At 35.5% G+C, this 20,458-nt stretch overlaps 1 protein-coding gene across 1 annotated transcript in view; it reads right to left on the minus strand.

Moving 5' to 3' along the window:
- LOC144369714 (methylglutaconyl-CoA hydratase, mitochondrial-like) overlaps positions 1-20,458 on the minus strand; it is a 54,066-nt gene that overhangs the window by 5,017 nt on the left and 28,591 nt on the right. The window contains exon 3 of the mRNA XM_078029834.1: positions 20,368-20,454. Within this exon, the coding sequence (XP_077885960.1) occupies positions 20,368-20,454 (87 nt within the window). The remainder of the gene's footprint in view (positions 1-20,367; positions 20,455-20,458) is intronic.

Here is a 20,458-nt window from a genome sequence, read left to right on the forward strand (position 1 = left end):
AGCACTACTCAAATATCCCTCCCTTTGTTTCCATGATACTCTAGGCACCCTTCTCTGTCAAACCATCCCCTACTGCACTGCCCATCTGAAACAAAGACCTGATGTCAAATCAAGGCTACTCAATAACATTCTTAAACTGGGATATACCTCCAAGTTTTTCACGGCCTGTTCCCCATCCACTACTTTAAACTTGGTATTTTATCTCCTTTTCTATAATTGTTAATTCTTTTGTTTTTAATACCTTAAAAAACAATATGAACTTATGCAGTCACAGGGAGCTTCAGAAATAAAAATCCCCAAAGTGTTCCCAAGCTGGAGAGTGTCTCAGTAGAGAATGAATGCTCTCTCTCTGAAGCATGGAATGCCATGCACTGGTAAGTCGGAAAGGAACTCATGAAGAAGCTTCTGGAAAAGTGACACTGGAATGAATATGCATCTGGTCACCCTACCTATTTGTAAACACACAGCTCCTAGAAACATTGGAATCTTTGGAGTGATAAGACTATACTTTGTATGCCAGCCAGATAACTGATGAAAAGCTTCAGCATGAGAGCTGATCACAGAAAAGACCAAGCCAGGATTAGATGGCTGGAACTTTCAGCCCCAGCCCCTCAAATCGTTAGGGAGGGGAGAGGAGCTGAAGGTCAAGCTGATCACTCAGCCTCTGGATATGAGAAGTAAAGAAAATGTGAAGGGGCTGACCTGGGAGGGGCTCAAATCAATCAGCTCCTGATCAGGTGCTCTTGATTCTGATGTTAGAGAATATAACCTTTTCCCCAATATTTAATACTTTTGGAATTAATAAAAATTATTTTTAAATTTGATAGTTTACATTTTGAGAAACTAAGTTTCTCATGAAGGATAAAAAAATTAACATTACGATTTATAAGAAATATGTAATGCAAAATGACAAGAAATTTGGGGTCCTCGTACCAGAAAAAGGTGGGGGTGGAGGCGTGGTATGAGAGAGACTATAATGCCAGTAACTCCAGAGGCTGAGTGGGGCATGAGGTCGCAGGATGGATGCCAGCCTGGGAGACTTAGCAAGGTCTTATCTCAAAATAAAAAATAAAAAGGGCTGATAGAACAGAAGGGAGGAAAGGACAAAGGAAATGAGGGAACCAGAAAGGTAATAAGAAAAAAAAGAGGAAGAACAAGGAGAGGAGGAGGAATCACAGCATCTTCAAATCACTGAAAAGGTTAACTACTTGAGATTTTCAAAATTAATATTTTAGCATTGTGAAAAGCTGTCTATAAAATTTTCCTACTCAAAAATTATTTAGGTAAAATATCTTACTTATTATTCCATATTAGCTATTTCACATCTTGATAAATTTAAAACTATATATAATTCTTGTCCCCCACCCCCAGCCCAAGACATTTGTCCTGTTTTTCAGGAAAATATGCATCATCTCAAAGGGAATGCCACTTTCACAGTTATCAGATATGCCTGTTTTTACATCTTATATTTCTTCTACCTGTGAGTACTTAATAAACACAGGGGAAACAATAAAACCCACCTTTAGAAAGGCAGATTATCATTTAAAGATCTGAAGGAATATCACAATGGCAGTTGTACATGAGTACAAAGGAATGAAACAGGAACTGCAAATCCAGTGGGCACAAGTTATTCCCACAGCAACAAGATGCAATGATGACTCAATGTGTTATCCAACCATCAGCATCAGACACTATTTTGAGTGCAGTATCAGGAAATGAGCCAGGTATGACATAGAAGATAATAATGCTTTGAAATTCTCCTAAAAATATAATTAAAGCACACAATTACAGAGTGTAGCTATTTAAAGAGCAGTAAGGCAGGCCTCTGGTACCCTTCAGCAGCCTCCAGGCCACCATCCCCAAGGGCAACCAGAATGAGAGGAGGGCGAAAATACGGGAAACCATGTGTCTACTTTCAACTCTTAAGGTGATGTAATAAATAATGTCGATTCTTTACAAGGCTCAATAGAAACACAAACAATCTGATTAAGGAGAAATGACAGTGTCAGTCATGTGGTTTTTAAATTTGGGTTTTGCCTGAAGACTAGTGTTGTCGTGTAAAACAGAAATCCAAGTATTTCAACGGGAATGCCCATAAATTATGTGGAAACTCCAAATAGTGAAATCTTTCAAAGATAGAAATAAAATAAAAACAACTAAAAACCATAATAAATTACTAATTATCCTTTAAGTTCAGCTAAAACTTTATCTCTAGTTTAAAGTGCATTCTCCCATTCCAATCAAGTATTAAGGAAATCAGAAAAACAACACAACACAAATCCCTGAGCAAAGCTTGCGGGCTGGCTGTACCTCAGTTCTCCTACAGGCTCACACCAGGGTCACTGCCAAAGAAGCATCCTGGGTACTAACATGCACACCAGAGGAGAGGGTTAGGGCCAGCAGGCAGGAGACAGGAGTTACAAGAGGGAGACTTCCCAGGTGCCACGGACCTTAGAGCAAAAGCCAAAAGGAAGAGTATTTATAACACTGCTGTTCTAGCACTAGGTTAAAATCCAAATAAAGTGGAGAAACTCAACAAACTGTTGTGATGAAAAACAGCTGAACAGCAGCTTACAAGAGGTAAGATATTTCTTACAAGAGGGTACCATTATGTTAATAACAAACTGCTAAAGAACAGCATTCCCTTCTACATGCATTGTATATACTGGCTCAACATAGTATCTCCAGGCTGTATTGATACACACAGAAAAAGAAAATAAACTTACTTTTTTACTAAGAAAATTGGAGAAAAATGCCTAGTAACAGTATGATAAAATAATTACTCCTGCCTTTAATAAAAACCAGAGGAACAAGGGCAAAATGGCATGGGGCCAGCCTCTATCCTGCTATTGCTGCAGGATACGATGATCAGGTACAGGAACAAGATGAGGACCTGGCCACAGTACTTCAGATTTTACACAGAGTGATTAAGGCAAAAGGTATCTTCCTTAATTCGTAATAGCATAGCTGTATCTAAAGCTTATAAAAGTAAAGTTGGAAAAAGCAATACATTAATATAATACCACAAAAAGACATTATTTCCTCAGCATCTTTGTGGTTTTTTTTTTTTTTTTTTTTTTTTTGTTTGGTGATTTGAGGTTTTTTTGTTTGGTTTGGTTTGGTTTAGTTTGGTACAAGGGGTTGAACTAAGAGGCATTCAACCACTAAGACACATTCCCCAGCCCTATTTTGTATTTTATTTAGAAGGGTCTCACTGAGTTGCATAGTGCCTCGCTTTTGCTGAGGCTGGCTTTGAACTCGCCATCCTCCTGCCTCAGCCTCCTGAGCCACTAGGATTACAGGCCTGTGCCACTGTATCCTGTTTCCCTCAGCATCTTTAGAAAAACCTGATACAATGTTTATAAACCACACAATATGACATAAATGGTAATTTCCTATAATTTTTTTAAAAAGCAATTCAGCTATTGAAAAGAACCCATTCTTTCCTATAAGTGAGTGTTGATGATATAGCTACAATGAGATCCACTGCTTTATTGCTGACAATAGCCAAGCTGGAACATCAAAGATGGAGTCCTGGATGGGAGTTCAACAGTGGTTAAGTTGGTACTGTAAGCTCATGCTCACTTTACATTGCTAACAAATGAGGAAACTGTCAAAGTCTAAACTCAGTCACTGGGTCATCAACACAAATGCCAGGCAGCAAGCAGCAGAATGCAGCCATGAGTGGGGAGTTCATATGCTGAATTTCAGTCAATCTGTCACTGAGACAACTGTGAGACAGGAGAAATATTGCTTAATTTCTCTAAGCCTATCACTAACCCGCCTACTTTCCCCTTCTTTTCTATGTATGTACCTTTTAATCTACCAAATACATATAAAGTGCCTACTATGTTGTGGCCACTGTCCTAAAAACTTTACAAATAAAGTTTAAAGTTTATTTAAACCTCTCATCAGCTTTTTGATGTAAGAACAAAGACCTTCAATTTGCAGATGAGGCCACCAAGGCACAGAGGAGCTGCTGTTACTCGCCTGGCATCACTAAAATTTGAGGACAGATAGTGCAGCTCTTCCCCATTACTGCCTGTCACTACCTCTCACAGCCCAGACCCAGAGCCCCTGAAAAGCATCCACATCATATGCCATCTTTCCGCCCTCCTCTAAGGACATCTGCCCTGAGTACAGGGAAATGCTGAGGCTGTGGGAAGTGACCAGTACACTGGCTCTGTAGGTACTAAGACCAAAATCTCTGTTCACCGGGTCCAACTGGGGAACATGGGAAACTGGCTAGTCAGTTGACTAATAGAGTTCTGCCTTGAGTTTTCTCTGGGTATCCCCAACAAAACTGTGTCAGTGTCCCAGTATAGGCCTTCAAAGTAAGAAAGGTCAAGGCCAGAGCATCTCCCCCCTACCAAAATTCTCAAAAAGTAAAGCCTCTCTGGGGTAAATGCAGAGATGAGAGGCCAGGGTGGGGTTAAGTCACCACACATTTCCACTTATCTTGACAGTTATTATTCAGTAATGTAACTGAGTAATATAATAACTTTACCTGTGGTTCCAACTCCTAGCATTTTTTTAAAATGTTTCTTGACATGGCAAATGTAGTTATATCTATTTCTGATAAAATATATACATATACATACATACATACACACACACTCACACACACACACATACACACACACACACACACATACACACACACACACACACATATAAATAAATAAAAACACTGTACGTAGTTAACTTTGACCTAGCCAGAAAAAATACATATGCACAAACTTCTGCTTCAGTACCTCTTGAGTTCTATTTTCCCTTGCTACCCAAAGAGTGGCACTGGCAACTCCTGTACACTTCTTAGAAATGTAGAACTCAGTCCCACTTCAGACCTGCTGAACCATGATCTGCATTTTAACAAGACCCTCAGGTGACTTTTAAGTGGATTAAAATTTAAGGAGCTCTGGGTGACTATGCAGAGAACTTGAACAGTCTCATAATCCCATAGGATAACATACTGTCTTCACTCAGATTAATACCAATAACAGGAGGAAGCCAGAAGCGCCCTAATTCTTGGGGTATGACTCATAAATATGAAGATGGTGAACACTTAGGCACAAATGTCTATATAACAGCCCAGAATTGGTCACGACCTAAATGTCTATCTGTACCATGAAACACTACTCAGTAAAAAAACTATCGACATGCTACAAAATCAATGAATTTAACCAAAAAAAAACCTCTCTGCTAGTGAAAAAGACATATAGAAATGAACACTATCTTCCATTTTTATAAAATCTTAAAATATGGAAATTAATTGATAGAGACAAAGCAAATTCTATTAGACAGCTGGGGACATGTGGATAAAGGTAGAGAGGAGCAAGAGAAAGGGATTACAAAAGGTGATAAAATTTCTGCAGAGAATGGATATATTTTTTCATAAGTCAATGTATAATTCATGGCATGTCAATTATATCTAAATAAATATTTTTAAAAATTAATTGACCTACTTGATAAAAAAATGCTAATGCCAACAAAAGAAAAGTATACTGATTTCATAACCTTTTGTAAATAAGTGTTGATGGAAAGATGTAATTTCAGACGGATAAACCAAGTAACAGAGGTATGTGTAAGTTAAAAATTATTTTAAAAGCTAAGAAAAAATAATAGGAGAAAGAAAGGAGGAAAAAATTTAAAAATAGAAATATACTTATTTTGTCATCACTTGGAGTAGGAAGTCAAGAGAACTTTCTAAACAAAACAATGGATCAAGTATAATTCATAAAATAAAGATAAGGTAGTACAAAAATACAACTCTTTCACGTTATTGAAATAAAATCCATAAACAGAAAATATAGAACACAATTAAAATAATTTTCAAAATGTAAAGTAAGCAAAATCATAAACTACAGAAAATCATAATAACAGGAAGGTTAACACCACCCCATTTATACAAGTGAAGGACCTATATTCATCTAGCAAGAAAATGACTCCACCCAGATCACAGAGCAAACTCCAGCTACAAGCAGAACATCACAAAAAGGAAGTAAGAGCCCTGCAACAGCAAGGTATGGAACCCCAGCCAAGTACAGAAAAAACAACTCCCAATCCTTACAAGGGTAACAGGAGGGAAAAGAGAGCCTCCTATCTACTGATATATACACATTTCATGCAAAAGTCAAGGAAAGGCCTAAAAATACACACATTAGCAATGATTACTTATGTGTAAGAGAAAGATGCAGGAAACGGCAATGAAGAATTTAAATGTTTATAATAAACATACATTCAAATATTACTAAGGAATTAAAAACTATCAACAGAAAAAAGGCTGGGCATGATGATGTGTGCCTGAAACTCCAGCTACTAAGGAGGGTGAGACAGGAAAAGGATGCAAGTTCAAGGTCAGCCTGGGCAACTTGACAAGACCCTGTCTCAAAATAAAAAATACAAGCTTAGGGAAGTAGCTCAATGATAGGGCATCCCTGGGTTCCATATCCAATACCTAAAAAAGAAAAAGAGATGGGGGCAGGGAGGGAAGGAGAGGGGGAGTAGGGAGAGAGGGGAAGGAAGAGAGGGAGAGAGGGAAGGAAGAGAGAGAGGGGGAGGGAGGGAGGGAGGAGAGAAAAAGGAAAAAGAACCAAAAATAATTAGTGAATTCATTTTTTGGTCTTGTCCAATTCTAGAGTAATATTCTGGAACAACACAGCTTGCTTAAGCCATTGCTCCTACTTAAAAAGTACAATTTTTCCCCAAACTGGCAAAAGTCACCACATGAGTAAATTGCAAACAAGGAAGGACTGTCGTAAATCATAAATTGTCAAGTTTAAATATAAACTTAGCTATGATTCAAGAAGGCAGAGATATTAACAACTCAGAAAATAATTGACTTCTAGACACTTGCTTTCATTTTCCAACATTCTTGGCAAGAGGATAAAGAAAACTACAATCGAGATCTGTAACTCACTATGTGGAAAACAAATCAAGGCAATTAGCTGGCGTGTTCTATTAACCAATCTTTCAAACACCATAATTCAGCACTTTGCATTTCCAGTCTTTACTTCAAATTAGGAAAATGAAGAAGTAAAATATATGCTGTACTGCACATAATTTAACTACATTACTTAATATTTTAAAACTTTTTCTTGACCCTCAAACAAATGCAAAATTCACAGTAAATATAAATATACTGTCTATCTTATAGATGGGTCAATTTTGCAATCTCTAAAATTAAGTAATTCTTGATAAAATATACGCAAAATAAAAGTCAATCACTTAGAGAAAGAAAATATAATATATATAAATATAAAATACAACCTCCCAAATGATATGACAACAGTTACTGTGGTACTAATTATTTTCAGAATAAGCTACACTTTATTTCAGATAAAGTGAAATAAAAATGAAATGCTTGAAAAAACTTATGACTTATATAAAATGGTGATAATCACCAAAATCTAAAAAAAAATCAGTCATCTCTATATCTTCTGTTTAGTATTAGATACACTAAATCAAATGAACAGTTTAAAAGGAATATACCTCAAATTTGTGCACACTCTTCAGTACTCACTATTCATAAACCTCTAAATGCTAATAAGTAGGAAAATTTTTAAGTAGATTTATACTTTACAAGTATATTTCCTAGTAACTTTTTGTATAATTAAAGTGATTACAACTACTAAATGTGTTAAGTGACAAATACAACACTTGAAACTTCAGTCAAAAATTATTCATGCCTTATTCATGCTGAAATACTGGATCTTATGTCAGAAACTATTATTTCTAAGCCACAATAAATCAGATATTATACTTTATAGAAATGTACACACATATCTTTTAGAGAAAACTTATCAAATAATTTTATTTATATAATACTTAAATACTTCATGGGAAATATTCATCTATAACAAGATATTTAAAAAATAACTAGGATTTTTGTTTTTTCTTAATAGGACCTAGAACAACCAAAGAAAAAAGCAATAATCAAACTACAGTGTCAGGGAGAGGGGAGTACACTCCCAAAACTGCCCAAGAAATGCAGCTTGTTTATAATTTCCCAGGTAAGAAAGCAGCTGTCCCAAACTCCTAACAACTTTGTACAAAAAAAACATAAATAAATAAAATTAAATGCTTGTTAATGTCACTGAAAACAATGATGCAAATTCTAGCAGCAATTCTTATCAGTCATCTAGTTTGACCTTTCAGGGGCATTTGAGTTAACTCCCCTTAAAACATTTTCTTTCAAATAAATGGATTCTTCCTCTCTCTATACTCTGGTGGGACTATCTTTCTGGTTCTCCTCTTTCTACAGTAACCCTCAAGTGCCTTAACCAGTGCCACAGTTCTGCATAGCATCAACATTCTGATGACTCCCAAATGTGCCTCTCAAATCTGACTACTTGTCTAAAATCTCCACTTGGATGTAAACTTTAACTCTTAAGTTACACCTGCTACCCCCATCTAGATAAGGAGCAGTTTGTCCCAATTTCCAACAGCAGACCCCATCCAAAAACTGCTTCATCCATGTTCATTCTATCATCCTCGTTCACATAACAGGATTAAAAGGGAGCGGGGGTAGAAAGAGAAATTAAGATGCAGGCAAGTTTTAGCATGATTCTTAGAATATTAGTTAAAGGCAAACTGAAAGAAACTCCAGGAGAAAGTCCAATATGAAGACAGGAAGAAAGAATTATCCTTTGGCTCCCATGTCTGCCCCAGCTGGATCCCAGCCCATTTGCCGTTGTATTTGGGTCTGCCTACCATGTACCGGTTACCATACTAGTTACCAGGCAGGGTTGCAAAAAATGAAGTCCACTTATTTCTTACAACAGGGAGGAGATATGGAAAGTACTAGATGGCAGAAGATTAGAATCCATATGAAGAGATTCAGTTCAACCAGTATGCCTCTGTAAACTTACAACAAAACAATTCAGAGGAGTTCAGTTTAATAATGTGTAAAATGCAATTTTTCTACAAGAAAATAAACATCTTACACGTTCGTGAAAAATGTTAAGCGGAGGGGATCTTTTGACATCCTGAGAGTCCCATTATATTGTGAGATATAATGTAACTACAAGCTTAATATAAATATAGTAGGAGGAAAGATCATATAGATAACAAAACCTTAAAGAAATTTTTCTTGCACAAACACAGCTAGGCTTAGGCATAAGCAGAGTGTGATTCCAGTAAAAAATCTCTGCCAGGGGCAGCCCAGATAAGTTTGATATGTGTGTGCATCTACTATACTAATGTAAATTTGTTTTAAGTTGTTAGTGACTTACTTCATGCTACTTTAAGCCTTTCAATTCTAAACTTCAAATATATCCCAATTCTAAAATTCAAAAACACAGTAACAAAAATAAAATGAAAAGCACTCCTTGAGATTTATCCCATAAAATTTACATCAGATTTTTCATACAGAATTTTTAATCTATTGCACAAAAATATCTTTTTTGTATTTGACAAAGAAATACAACTTTTTCTGATAGGAAAAAAAAGTACATGAATTGTAGAATTTCAATCACAAGAAGAAAATATAACCAGAGAATACAAAATTTTCAAAAATTATTTCTTTTTATAAAACCTTTTACCAAAATCTTTAGAAAAAAAGACTTTAGTTAGGTAGAGGATTCAAAATCTGCCCCTTTTAAGGTAATTATCTGCATTTTAAAGCAAATTCAGCCTACATTTACAAAGCTAAATGAAAGTTTCTGCAATTTTATTTCATCAGAGAAAGGAATAGGAAGCTGGAAATTCCTGACATTTTGAAGGAGTACTGGGCAAGATCACTCAGAAAAAAAACATTTTACCTCACATTAGAATCTACAATGTAATATTTGAGTGAAAAACTATTTTAAATATATCTTCATTACTAAGTACTAATTGTTGAAGGCCTCAAAAAGAGAGAATTGTGCCCAACTCCTCAGAGTTTGTATCTAAGACAGAATTTCAAACATGTTTCTTAGCTCTGCATGAACTGTCAACTAATCTAAATCCTTGCTAAAGATAAGAAGGAGGACCAGGATGTAGCTCAGTGATAGAGGGTGCATGCCTAACACAGATTAGAGTGCTACAAAAAAGAAGTAAATACATAAGAATGGCCATCAGTGGACACACAAGTAACATGTCGACTCTCTATACTCTATACTGCTAATCTGCATAATTTTGGTCCCCATTGTGATGCACATCCTGCCACAACCAGGAAAACCTGCAAGGAAGGTGTACACCAGGAAGCCCTGGAAACTACAATGTTTGTAGACTCTAATCATTCTATGTCTGTGTTTCCTTGCTGAGGCCTAATACTTCAAAATAATGGATTTGTTACTTTCAACAGAGATACTTCATACTTGAAGAGGGGAAGAGACTTGTAACAATAATCAATGTCTTAGGAATCTGATAACTCTCCATTTCCTCTGAATGAAGCATGTCAAAAAAGCCACATCACTTTTCTTTTTAAAAACAAATGAATTTTTTTACTAAGATTTTGGAGTTACTGTTTAGAAAGAACAGACTTTCTAAGAAGTTAGGAACACTAACATAAAAAATGTAAGTGAAAATAAGGAACTTCTTTCTGATCTGTATTTTAATAAACTAGTTTTCACGTAAGTTCAGCAGCTTTAAGTTCCTCAGAATCTTTCACTAAAAACAAGCAGAGCACAGGAAATGACAATGGCTATTTGCCCCTCAGACCCACAGAGAGAGTCTCCAGTTGTGGGAAATGTAAACTTCACAGGACAAGAGGGGGAAGTGACGTCCAAAAGGCAGGTAAACCCTGACTTGTCCCATAACTGATACTATAATTGCAAAATAAAATTATAGCTTCACAGCCTGAAATTTTAACACCCACCTTGAGGCAGAGTGGGCAAGCCCCAGCAACACATACTCAGGGTACTTAACCACTGGGTCTTAATATGAAGGAGCCCCATAAGAATAGGCAGGATCTTCTGCCACCAAATCCATGACCATCCACCAGCCAAACCACCTTCTCCCAAGGAAAAAATTAATCTAGCAAGCTCTAATCTCAGAAAATGAACAAATATTATGAGAAGAATTAGTGAAATAAGGACCAAGAAATAAGAAGTGTATCAAATTTTCTTCCTGCAATGTCTGGTCTGTTAGTCCACTTTATTAAGCTTGAAAATGGATTTTTTTCTCTCCCTTGAAAAGCCTTAAAACTAGAAAATATTTTTGAAAATGTAGAATTTTGGCTTTCCTTGAAAATAAGAAAAATATAAGAAAAAAGAAAAATAAAACTATTCAATAAATAAGAAATGTCTTCAGGACTCAATATATACGAATCTTAAAAAATTGTTTGATCTAACTTGGCACATATGAAGAATATATTCACATACACACAATGAAGCATAATAACAACAACTCCCATATAATTAATACTCCAAGTACATCTAGGTCAGAACTAATACTTTTTTGTCCATTTGCTCTCTTCACCTGCCTTCCCAAACCCAAAGGAAACCAACACTTGCCAAACCCGTGTTCATCTTTTTCGAATTTTTCTTATGTACAAGTGTGATTTCATTTACACATCCACAAACTATAAACTGTTTAATTTTCCATGCTGTTTATAAAAAAGATCATATTGCTTCAAATATTCATCCATACTCTTACATGGGTATATTATTCATTTATATGCAATGCTGACTAGTATCTAATTGTACAAATATACAAAAAACATTCACTCATTCTCCAGTCATGGAGATTTGGATGTTGTCATCTTTCTGCTATTAACAATGTAAGCATCCCTAGGACACATATACAAAAATGTCTATAGACCAATGTATTTTCAAATCCAAATACCAAGCCTTCATTAGTAGATCAAAATTAGGCTTTAAAAAAAATAGCATAGGGTAGCATCAACTGTAGTACACAAAGAAAAGAACATGAGTTTTGATACTCACCCAGCACTATGTGTTCAACGGGCCAAACTGTAGATTTCTTTCTTACTGTGGGGTTAGCAAAAAGGCTTAAAGTCACCCCTCTAGGTAAATGCCCCCTAAAAAGTAAACTACAAAGTTTCATGAAATGTGGACATTCTAATATGTAAGGCAATATCAACCTGGTTCCCTAAGCAACTTGACCAATTTATCTCCCTTTGGAAGTGTATCAAATGTTCTTCCTGGTGATCTGCTTCCTCATGAGCTCTTAGCAGTACCAAGTTTAAACATTTCTGGATAATGCTATGGAAAGAACAGCCTTCCACTGTGTCTTACTTTGTACTTCCACAATTACTAATGAGGCTAATCATCATTCCAGGTTCACCCCCTTCTCCTGCTCTAGTGTGAAGTCCTTTCTGTGGTGCCCTCTTACTGACCACAAGGCTGTGGTCTCATTGAGTGTCCATTCCTCTGTGCAAATGTATATACACAAATCCTTTAGCACCTGTTTCAAGTATTTTCTCCCAGTTTGTGACTCTATTTTATGTACAGTAATTTTTGAAGAACAGGTTACTTAAGTTTAATTTGGTAGAATTTATCAATCTTTCCTTTTATGTGTTTTTTCATAATTAATTATTTATTTAATAACTTTGCCATTAATTACTTAATAAGTCTGCCATTCTCTAGCAATCCACATCGCTACCTCTGTCATATCTAAGTTTCCCTACTTGGGTGGATCTGTTTTGGAGTTCTATGTTTGTGGGTCAGGTCCAAGATGGCTACACAGTTAGGCTTCTTTACTGAGATTTCTGACCAGCTATGTTTTAGTATACAGTCCAGGTCATAAACACTTCCATTCAGCAATATGGACCCAAGGTCACAAACATCTGCTCATGAGCATGCAGATGTAACCTGTTGGCGCTGTGTCTTCTTTGTTTGGCCTGCATATAATAAAGGCCTATGCAAAGACTCAGGCTGGGGGTGGCTGCTGCCTCTGAATAAAGCATGTCTACAATCCCAACTGTGCCTCTCATCTTCTTTTACCTGCACAGATCCCAAATTTGTTCCCCAGAGCCACCTGTCTATCACAATGCAAATAATGTGTCACCTTAATTTCTATGTCATTAAAATAAGTCTTGAGTACTAATAAGATAAGACCTCCTCATTTCCTCCTACTTTAGTAGAAGTAGTTGGCTATTTGGGATTGCTTTTTGCTCATGTTCCTCACTAAATCAATGATGAGAATTTGCAGGGGTTTTTGTTTTTGTTTTTGCGACGTCAAAGATTGAACCCAGAACCTCACATTCCTAGTTCTTTTTTAAAAAACTAAATTTGGAGGCAGGGTCTCACTAAGTCTCCTAGGCTGGCCTCAAACTTACAATCCTCCTGCCAAAGCTTTCTGAGTAAGGAGAATGCAGGTGTGTCCCACTGTACCCAGTTGATCCTTTTAGCTTTTTGATGTAGAGGACTCAGGACAGTGTCACTTCTTCATTTTCAGTCTTTACTTACCTTTCTATACAGACAAGACTTCAGAACAGAACTGGACAGAGATGGTGATGGGAGTGGTCTCCTACCTCATTACTGATTTTAGAAAATGGCCTCTAACATTTCACAGATGCTTTTCACAGGGCTAATGAGTTTCCTTCTATTTCTAATTAATTGTGAGCTTTTTTTCATGAATACCTGTTGATATTTCTCAAATGTTTTTTTCTCAATCTATGCTTTATCTTAATTGCTAAATATCATAAATAAAATTAATTCTTTCAAATAGAAACCACCCTTACATTCCTTGGTCTTTTTTGACTACCACCTAGATTTCATCTATACTCATATAGATGAGTTCCTCATATTCCTTTCTCCCACTGTTTCTTTTATACTTAGGTATAAAGGGTACACAGGTATAAAATGATGTGAAAAGATGAGTTTAGAAGTAAATTCTCACTAGACTTGACTGTAGAATCATTTATATAAGATTGTAATGATCTGTTCTTTGCAAGTTCAGCAAAATGCCTGAAATGTACATCTTCAACATTTAAAACTATTCTAGCCCAAGATTTCTTCCTGTTGTTGTTGTTGTTGTTGTTGTTTGCTTTTGTTCTGTTTTGGTTTGGTTTTCTGGTGCTGGTTGAACCCAGAGACTTGTGCATGCTAGGTAAACACTCTACCAACTGAGCTATATACCCAACCCACTGAAACCAAAATTTCATGTTTACTGGCACAATTTTCTCAAGACATTTTCTTTTTATCTTCACAGTCTCTACACTGTCTATAATCTTGTCTTTTTTTCATATGCAGTGTATGTATTATTAAGTGCACTGTACTCCCTTGAAAGGGCTTGGCTGAGAATTTGTTCCTCTCTAATATATATCTGTCTTCTTGCCTCTGAAAGTTCCCTGAACTTTCTTGGGTTTACAACTTTTCAAGATAACTTTTTAAGGTAAAGCTTAGTTATTTATTGTCACTGATTTTTCTCTTATTAACATATGAATTCAAGATTGTGAATTTCCCTCAAGTAACTCTTTGGCCAAATCTCATGTATTGAATATACAACAATCAATCCTCTTCTTCCCCTTCTTCTTTTTTCTCTCAGTAGTGGGGATTTAACCCAGGATCCTTTGCCACTGAACTATACCCCAGTTATTTTTATTTTTATTTTGAGACACGGTATCACTAAGATGCTACAGCTTTCCTCAAACTTGCATCCCTCTTGCCTCTGCCTCCAGAGTCAATGGGATTACAAGATGCATTACCATGTTCGGCCTACTGATTTATGCTTAGAATTCTTTTTCCCCCTCTACAGTTCCTCCTCTGGCTCATGAGCTAATTAATAGTTTCTTTTAAATTGACAAATATTTGGTTTTGTATGTTGGCATATTTTGTTTCTAACTTGCCTATATTGTGAACAGCAAACGTGGTCTCTGTGTATCAATTTTCTGAAATTTAACAAACTTTGGGGGCTGGATAACACATTTTTTGTATTCATGAGAACAATAGTTTTCTCTGATCTGGGGTTAAGAGTTCATTAAACCAAACTTGGCAACCATGTTTAAATCATTATCTTTATTAACTTTGTAGTATTAACCTCATGATAAATTGAAGGAGATGAGTTGAAATTATCCACAATGATTATAATTTCACTGATGATAATAAATTAGCCAATTTTTCCGTATCATTTTATCTGTATATACACAGGCTTAGGGTTATGCTTCCTGAAAAATAACCTTTCATCATATATAGTAACTCATTAATAATGACTTTTTTTTACCTATCCCTTTCTTTTGGTTAGCAATCTTCTGGTACAAAAATAGCTACACAAGATGTTGCCATTATTAACAACACATAACTGGGGATTTTAACTTTAATAGCAAGTTTAACTGACTGATATTAATGGTAACCATTAGCCATATTTCAACAGCATCTTACTTAGTTTGTTCTTAATTTGTATGCTTCTTTTTTCTCTTTTTTTTTTGTTTTTGTTTTTGTTTTTTGGTGGCACTGGGGATTGAACCCAGGTCCTTGTCATGGCAGGCAAACATTCTACCAACTGAACTATATCCCCAGCCCTGTCCTTCCATTTTTTAAGACTATAGGAACTTGTTGTTTTGTTTTTTCTTCCTACTTCTTCTATCCATCTACTCATTAGCAAGTTTTATGCTCCATTCTGGTTCCTAAATTTTACCAAGAATGCAAATACCTAAGTGTAATATCTTAAGCTCCCTACCACAGAATATAAAGGACTTAAAACCCTTAAGTCTCCAAATAACAATGAAAATTTCCTGAGCTAACCATGAAGCAAGCTGTCCAAGTTAGAACTGGAAACCGATCAATTTTAAAACTAAACAAATTAAAAGAATGGAAGGTAGAATTAATTTCAAATGAGGAAAAATAAAGAAATTAGAAGAAAACTGAGATTTGGGCTGGGGATATGGCTTAAGTGGTAGCGCGCTCGCCTAGCATGTGCAGGGCACTGGGTTCGATCCTCAGCACCACATAAAAATAAAATAAAGATATTGTATCCACCAAAAACTAAAAAATAAATATTAAACAGTTCTCTCTCTCTCTCTCTCTCTCTCTCTCTCTCTCTCTCTCTCTCTCTCTCTCTCCCTCCCTCCCTCCCTCCCTCCCTCCGTCTCCCTCTCCCTTTAAAAAAAAAGAAGAAGAAAACTGAGATTTAAAAAGGGAGGGTGGTCAGTGCTTAATTTCATTCTAGTACACACTATGAGCTATAAATGCTTTTTATATTTTAAATAGCTAACAAAAAATGTAAATACTATTTTATGACACACGAAAATTTTATGAAATTAAAACTTCAGTATGCATAAAACTTTACTGCAAAAAGAGCCATGTACATTTGCTTATACAAATGTTCAAACATGATCTGAGCTACCTTTTACACTGTAATGTCAAAGTTGAGTAGCTTCAAAAGAATCACGTTGCCTGCAGAGCCTATCGTTTAACTTCTTTTAAGAAAGTTCGCCTGCCTCTAGTTTTCACATATTAGGCTGAGCACAGTGGCCACTTGCCTGTAATCCCAGTGGCTCAAGAGGCTAGGGCAGAAGGATCACAAGTTCAAAGCCAGACTCAGCAACTTAGTAAGGCCCTAAGAAACTTAGTGAGACTCTAAATAAAATATAAAAGGGGCTAGGGGGAAAAAAGGTAGGGGGGCAGCCCTAGGGATATGTCTCAGTAGTTAAGAGCCCCTAGATTCAATTCCCAGTATCAAAAAAAGTAGGTTAGAGCAAGGTACTTAAGTTTCTACATGCCTTTCAAAATCTCACTGAACATCACAAGAGATACCTTAAAATTTTTAAATCTACCAAAATGTGGCAATAATGAAATATTATTAAGAAATACTGAAGAGCTCTTGGAGAATAAAAGGAGACTAGATCAAGAAGTAGAGGATAAAAGCTATATTATATCACAGAAAAAAAAAATGCTGCTGCAAAGATGAGTTCCAAGTTCAGAAACCATAAATGGAGATTCTGGAAAAAACATTAGGGTGACTTAAACAATGAGACCAATCTTAATTTAAAATCCAATATTTAAAAAGTTACAGGGAACATGAAATTTTACTTCCAAGACTGAGCTCTCTGATCGACATTAAACTAAATTCATTATCTGTCTCAGGAGAATCTGAACCTGAGGTTTAAGCTGGAAAAAGAAGCAGGGAGGGGCCTAAGACCAAACCAGCACAGGACACAGATCAGGAGGAAGAGGCAATTAAGTCCATGACCACTATGCAAATCAACACAAAAAACTTTAAATTTTAGCCAAAAAAAGAGGGGTAGAGAGTAACGATACTAATAAAACCACACTGGGCCCCAAGAGGAAACAAATTCCACCAGCCAGTTAAGTAAGAAAGTACTTCTCTACACCACACAGGAAAAGATGGAAAGCTTTACCATGCTCTATGAACAAAATAAACTTTTTTAACAAACCAGAAAAGAGTAACCAAAAAAACAAAATTAAAACAATCTCATTTGTGATTACACCAGAAATATTCAAAATTGAATCCATATTAAAAACCACTTCCACCCCTAATCACAATGATCAGGTAGGGCTTATTCTAGTCATACCAGGACAGCGTAGCCTTGGTAAGTCAATTATTAAGATAACTCTGTATATTAAAGGCTAGTTGAGCTAAATTCTAATAAATACTAACTGACATTTTAAAAGCATTTGGCAAACTTTGACATTTTTTCCTCAACTAAAAAACATTAACAATCTCATCAAAATTAAAACAGATAAGGTTGCAACAAATGAATATTATAAAGGGTCTTAGTCAATGTAAAAATATATATGTATTAAAATATGTAAGATTAAATTATTGGGATCATGTGCATGTACAAATATGTAACAATGACTCTCACTATTACGTATAATTATAAGGCACTAATAAAAATGTGGGAAAATAAAAGATAAAAATGCTTTATTCATTGATAATGATTGATAAGGCAATGAACACTTCATGTGGAAAATACAAATTAAGGAAGAGCAATAATGCAAGTTATTACTAAGCTGGACTGATATAAAATAACTACATAAAAATTCAGTAACTGTCCTATGGACCTATGATAATAAGATTGCTATAAAAGTAGGAGGAAGATCACATTTAAAGGCATAAATGCTTAAGAAAATAACTAGAAATAAATACTAGGGGTGAGGGGGAGAAGAACAAGACCAATGTAAAAAAAAAACAACATTAAACTTCCTTGAAGTCATTTTAAAATGAATGAGAGCACCACCCCAAATGAATGAACCTCCAAAACAGGAGCCATGCATACCATGTTTGGAAAGGTTTCAGTATCATAAAAATGTCCGAGTTTTGTGGCATTCCAATCAAAGACCCAATGGAATATTTTTTCCCTCTTTGCTTTGCTTTAAAAAAATTTTTTTAAGTACTAAATTCATCTGGAAAAACTAAAGTATGAGAATCAACAAAGAAAATCTTCAAGGAAAAAGAATAAAGATGGGAACCTTGAATTGTCCACATACTAAAAGTTTTAAATTTAAAGCTAATAAACTCAATTTAGGGTGGTACATTAAAAGACATTATCTGTAACACACTGAACAAAAGATTAACACACAAAATTCTTTTAGGGCTTGAGTTATAACTCAGTGGTAGCACACTTGCCTGTCACACCAGAGGACCCAGTTTGATCCCCAGCAACGTGGCCTGAAAAGTCTTTAAAATAAATATTTATTAAATAATCCTACAAAAGGATGAAGGATGTGAAAAGACAACTTACAGAGGGGGAAAGCATGTCTTAGTTGAAAAATTTCAAATTAATATGTTTGGCTGACCTTTTCTCTTGACAAAGAGAAGGGAGCGGGAGGAGTGGAACACAAGGGAAGATTAGGGAGGATGAGACTGATCAAATCATGCATATATAAGAATATGGCATAATGAATCCTACTATTATATATAATTATAATGTACCAATAAATTTGTAATAAATAAATTATTATATTTGTGGGATACAATTTGATAGGACTTACAAAATAAAAAATTAACAAATGATACTTGGAATAGCAACTTCATGTTTAAGACTCTGTGTCTATGCAAAAATATCTCTTATGTAAAAGCTCTCTCTTGTCTAGCGAGGAGGTCCACAGAACAGAGTAGAGGAGAGAGTGGCTATGAAGTCCCTGATCAAGACCTCCAGAGACCAAGCAGGAAGCAGGTCTGATTTTATTGCGCAGTTACCATGTATATATACTCAGACAGTAGCTAAGCAGATTACAGGCAGCCACCAATACAAGTTTTTGGGTTTTTTTTAAGAGAGAAGAGAGGAGAGAGAGAGAGAGAGAGAGAGAGAGAATTTTTAATATTTATTTTTTAGTTCTCAGTGGACACAACATCTTTGTTTTGCATGTGGTGCTGAGGATCGAACCCAGGCCGCACGCATGCCAGGCAAGTGCGCTACCGCTTGAGCCACATCCCCAGCCCACCAATAAAATTTTTGCTAACTGCCCTTACAGCAACTAATCAAGGAGCAGGCTGTGGAACAAGCATAGGGACCGCAACACAGTTTCACACCCAGAGATGTGCCTAGTGAGTAAGCGGTCTGCCACTCACATGCCCAGCACCAGAAGAGTGGCCTGCCACTCCAATGCCCTTAACATATGGCATGTATGCAGTACTTGATGCACTTGTCCCCACATTAAAGGTCATTCACTGATTGAGTGTAAATAACAAAAACAGTGAAAAAATTTTTAAAACCTACAATGTTCATTAAATGAAGAAATGATTAAAAATCTTAGCTAACATTACATTAATATGTAATAGTAAAATTGAAAATTGATAACAATAAAGTACACTGCTACATGTACTATAATTCTAAGGAAATAGTATGACCATATTTATATAAAAAACAAAAAAATACAAATCCCTAAATTTTTTGTGTAGGCAGTTATTTAAAAGATATACATATGAGGTATCTGTAATTATAAAATATTTCACATAATTTTTTAAATTAAACATGACATATATGAATATGTCAAAATGAACCTCACCATTATGCATAACTATAATGCACTAATCAGATTTTTTTAGAACTGATTTTGCTCATTTCTTTCTGTCAGTAACCAATTCCCTTAGATATAACCAGCATTTTGATTTAAGAGTAAAATGTTTCACAAGCCTTTGAATTTCTTATGCATATAGTCATATTGTATGCAGTCTTTTGTATCTAGCTCATTTTGCTCAACATACTGTCTGACAGTCATCCATGTTGTTGCACATATCAGTTTATTCTTTTCAACTGCTAAGGATGCTGTGTTAGTATGGATATATAGTTTGTGTGTCTGTTCAATCATTTATTTCCAATTTTTGGCAATTTTGAATAAAGCTGCTATCAACATTAAAAGTAAATAAATAACAAATAAATTAGCCAGTTATTAGCCATGAGTAATAATATAAGTATATGACCAAAGTTTATACATAAAGACAATATGCAACTATTTATGTCTGACATTGAAGATCATCTTTGGCATGCTAAAAGGAAAATTTAATTATGCTTACCTATGTCATTAATCACCACTCTTATTTTGGAGACAAAAGGTCCAACTTCACTGGCATGCATTTTGGCTCTTTCTTTAAGATCAGCACCTGC

Source organism: Ictidomys tridecemlineatus, chromosome 13 (assembly GCF_052094955.1).
Source record: "Ictidomys tridecemlineatus isolate mIctTri1 chromosome 13, mIctTri1.hap1, whole genome shotgun sequence".
Classification (NCBI taxonomy): Eukaryota; Metazoa; Chordata; class Mammalia; order Rodentia; family Sciuridae; genus Ictidomys; species Ictidomys tridecemlineatus.